The sequence below is a fragment of the Solanum lycopersicum genome, chromosome 4 (genome assembly GCF_036512215.1).
Source record: "Solanum lycopersicum chromosome 4, SLM_r2.1".
In the NCBI taxonomy this organism is placed as follows: Eukaryota; Viridiplantae; Streptophyta; class Magnoliopsida; order Solanales; family Solanaceae; genus Solanum; species Solanum lycopersicum.
This window is the reverse complement of record NC_090803.1, coordinates 4,022,998-4,026,971: the sequence shown is the minus strand read 5'-3', so window position 1 is coordinate 4,026,971 and position 3,974 is coordinate 4,022,998. Positions and strand designations below refer to the sequence as shown.

The 3,974-nt window shown below is 31.4% G+C and overlaps 1 protein-coding gene across 1 annotated transcript; it reads right to left on the bottom strand.

Moving 5' to 3' along the window:
- Positions 1 to 469: 469 nt before the first annotated feature.
- LOC101245752 (F-box/FBD/LRR-repeat protein At1g13570-like) lies at positions 470 to 1,844 on the bottom strand. The gene is made up of 3 exons (XM_069296381.1): positions 1,134 to 1,844; positions 874 to 1,038; positions 470 to 778 (listed from the first exon to the last, which is right to left on the bottom strand). Exons 1-3 carry the CDS (start codon positions 1,842 to 1,844, stop codon positions 470 to 472), a joined length of 1,185 nt encoding a protein of 394 aa, XP_069152482.1.
- Positions 1,845 to 3,974: the final 2,130 nt, after the last annotated feature.

Here is a 3,974-nt window from a genome sequence, read left to right as displayed (position 1 = left end):
AACTCATGAGTACTATTTCGATGCTCTAAAATCCCCCAACAATGTCAGACTATTTGCTCAATAGTTTGCTACAAAAAATTTACACCTATGAACAAAGGCTTGTGTATAAAACCTTCCCTCATTCTACTACACTTATTGATTTGATATAAAACATATGGTGCAGGTAAAGTTTTTCTTACGAAATGGTGTATAAACAACATTATTTTTGTTTGATTAAGTAAATATGGAGACTGATTCAGTCCCCCCAAAAACAGAAGGAAACAAATATTCCTGGAAATATAACTCATTCTTGAACAAAAGTAAATGTAGAAATCCTTAAATGTAATAAAAACATAATCAAAACATCCATCCAAGCAATGATCACGTCCTGAAATAGACGTTATAGCAAAGGTAAAATAGAGAGTTATAATACCACATAATTGTTTCTTTCTCGCTTGTCAATTTGATTCTTCTAAGACAAAGATCAAGATCAACTAAAATCTTTGTAGACGATTTCTGCTTTAGGTGATGAACGCGGAAAATTTGAGATCTCAGTGAATATTTCTTCTCTTGTATCGAGAGGCTCCTCATCTAGAAATTGTCGATTGATTACCATTATCTCTAACACCGGGGAGTTGGCTAACAAATGCTTGATAAACTGCATCTCGGATGTACCTCCTATAAAGCTTCCGAGCTGAAATTCCACAAGGTGATTAAATGTCAGGTTTGACAAAGTCTCAGGTTGAAGAGATTCTTCATCTTCATCTTCATCAGTATCACTATCATCTTCATCAACAACCTAAGAAAGAAAACAACTATCAGATTATTAAAGATAAAAGAAGCACAACAAAGAACCACTAAATAAAATTAAAAAAATATCAAAGCACTACAAACCTGCAGTTCAAGATATTCAAGATTCGGGAAGCTTCTTAGTAAGCACATGATATACGATAGTTTATATGATTCCACAAGCAAAATGTCAGGCACGTCAAATCGCCTGACATTGTTAAGGTTAACTGGAAGTCTTCTTGGTACTCTATATCCTTCTTCAGCAACGAACTAAGAAAAAATTACATAAATTCAAGATTAAGTCAGCCCAAAAGATATTCAATCCATTGAAGTGTATAACAATAAAGACAGGGAGAAACATTTACCTCCGAATTTAAGAAGTTCAAGCTGAGTTGCTCGAGAGCAGAACAAGACTCGAAAATCTTTGCAAAATCAAGACTCTCTGTCTGCTCAATGTCACCTATCAGAGATGCTTCAACTAGACGAGGGACATTCTTTAGGCAAATAGAACTTATATCGCCTGAGAAACTGAACAATTTTAGCATAGGAGCATTAATTTCAATCATGTCTAAATCTTCTAAAATAGACATCTCCAATTTCTCAAGCAAGGGGCAATGAGATATCAAACTTTCCAGCAATTCAGAAGAAGTTGAGACTCCACATAGTTCCAGGCTGATTAACTTATCAAATCCTTCAAAGGCCGATGGATGAGAAATTGAACAAAAATGAAGATTTAGATGCCTCAGTTGCGAACATGTGAAAAGGGTAGATGGCACTGTGTATTGAATTCCCAATGGAAGGTGCAGAACAAGATGTTGAATGTGATTCCTCAGGAATAATATGAAGTTGTCAATTTCAGGAGACCTTTTTAGATGAACGATGTCGAGGGTAAACTTAGTAATGGGCCCTTCGTGAAGGGTCAAGATCTGGTTGATGATCTCCCTAAATCTAACTGTAGGGTTTAAATCCTCTCTATTCCATAGAGACTCATCAAGGGTCAACTCCGTACGTCTACACCAGTGATACCTCCATTTCTTTGATAAAACACTTGTCCTCACAGCATCTTTGCAAGGCATACGTATCAGAATGACGTCGATTACATTATGGGGAAGATTGCTAATGATGTCGGGCATCATAAACCACTAAGGACCTGTATAAATAAACAATAATATGAGGTAAGAAATCTCTAAGCTAATTGGACAATACTCAAAACAATATCCAAATAATCTGGACGGAATTACTATTCACACTGTCAAATCAACACAAGGAGCATTTGAAACAATAATCACCAAGAACCTACAGAAATTTAATAATAATATAAAGCATGGAATCCTCAAAATATCTAGATAAGATATAAATATGCATTGTCATAGTTATATATATATATATATATTTATATATATATATATGTATCAGGTAACACAATACTAATATTTATCACTCATTAAATCATATATAAAGATCCAAAAATAAAGAACAAAAAACAAAACTTCACCTAAAACAAAACATCAAAAACAACCCCAATAAAAAGGAACAATTAAATGTCACACACACACACACGTGTGTGTGTGTATATATATATATATATATATATATAGAGAGAGAGAGAGAGAGAGAAAAAACATATGAGAACCTTTTTTTGAATTCTTGATTAGCAAAAAGAGTATTGAATGAGCAACAAATGAGTAAAAAAACCTAGACAAAAAAAGGAAAGAAAAGAGTTTACTTGTTGAACATATATAGATCCGATATCAGGTAACAACAAAATCAATATTTATCACTCATCAGATCGTATATTAGGTAAAGATCCAAAAATTGAAGAACAAAAAACAAAACTTCACCTGAAACAAAACATCAAAAAAACCCAAATAAAAAGAAACAATTAAATGTCACACACACACATATATAGGAATCAAATGAAACCTTTTTCTCAGTTCATGATTAACAAAAAGAGAATTGAATGAGCAACAAATGAGTGAAAAACCCTAGACCAAAAAGGGAAGAAAAGAGCTTACTTGTTGAACATATATAGATCCAATATCAGGTAACAACAAAATCAATATTTATCACTCATCAAATCGTATATCAAGTAAAAATCCATAAAGTGAAGAATAATAAAAAAAACTTCACCTGAAACAAAGTATCAAAAACACCCCAAATAAAAAGGAACAATTAAATGGCACACAGATATATGCATATATATAGGAATCAAATGAAAACCTTTTCCATGTTCTTAAACAGTAAAAAAAGTATTGAATGAACAAAAAATGAGTGAAAAAAAGGAGAGAAAAGACTTTACTTGCTAAATTTTGATTTTGATTTTTCCTTTTGGGTTTTCTGAATTCTGTTTGATATTTCCTTTTGGTTTTTAGTATAATGTAAGATAATTCTTCTTATACATAAATCCTAGTTAGGGTTTGTAAAGAATCTTTAGATATACTTACCAAATTTATCATTGTAAAATGATTATTTAGTTTATGGTAAGAGGTGTAGAAATCTATATTGAATAACAATTGAATGAAATCCAAGGGCTAAAGTTTAATAGATATGGCCGCTATGCGTAATTCATTTATTTTTTTGTTGATAACTCCTTTATAGTATGTTTAATTAACTATTAAAATGCAGATTGTGTTGTCAATATTTTAAGGAAATATAATCAAAGCTCTTCGAAAATGCTTAATCTAGATAAATCAACAATCTGCTTCAGTAAAAAAGTGAGAACGGAGGATTTTTTAGAGTTAGTGTTTCAATTAATTTTGAAACAAATTCATCTGTTTTGAAATAAAAAATTCATGAATGTGAGTTGTAATATTCATTTATTTTAATTCTTTGTTATAAACTTTTGCAATAAGTTTTTTTTAATTCTACGTTATGGGTTTTTGAAAGACAAATTTTTGTTTCCAATTGATGAACCTAATAAATTCTATTAATTAAAAATCTTTTTCTTGCAAAACTTTTTATCCTATAAATTGAGTTTCCTTTGGTTGAAAAAGAGAAGCATTCAAACAAAAAGTACTTTCCCTTGAAAACACTTGTGAGACATTGATCAAAAGGTGAAATCACCAATTCAAGAATAGAAGAGCAAAATTCTTGAATGCTACTTGTTTTGTGGCTTAGTTGAATTCCGAAGATAGAGTTGTTATTTATTCTTCCGATTGCTCGTGGGAGAGACTCCAACTATCTTCAAGAAACGTATTAACGTGCCT

Excerpts from the sequence above, each read along its gene's own strand:
- LOC101245752 (XM_069296381.1), bottom strand. The coding sequence starts at position 1,844 with ATGCCTTGCAAAGATGCTGTGAGGACAAGTGTTTTATCAAAGAAATGG. Across the intron at positions 1,039-1,133 it reads TGAACTTCTTAAATTCGGAG|TTCGTTGCTGAAGAAGGATA; the intron begins GTAAATGTTTCT and ends ATTTTTTCTTAG. Across the intron at positions 779-873 it reads TTGAATATCTTGAACTGCAG|GTTGTTGATGAAGATGATAG; the intron begins GTTTGTAGTGCT and ends TTTCTTTCTTAG.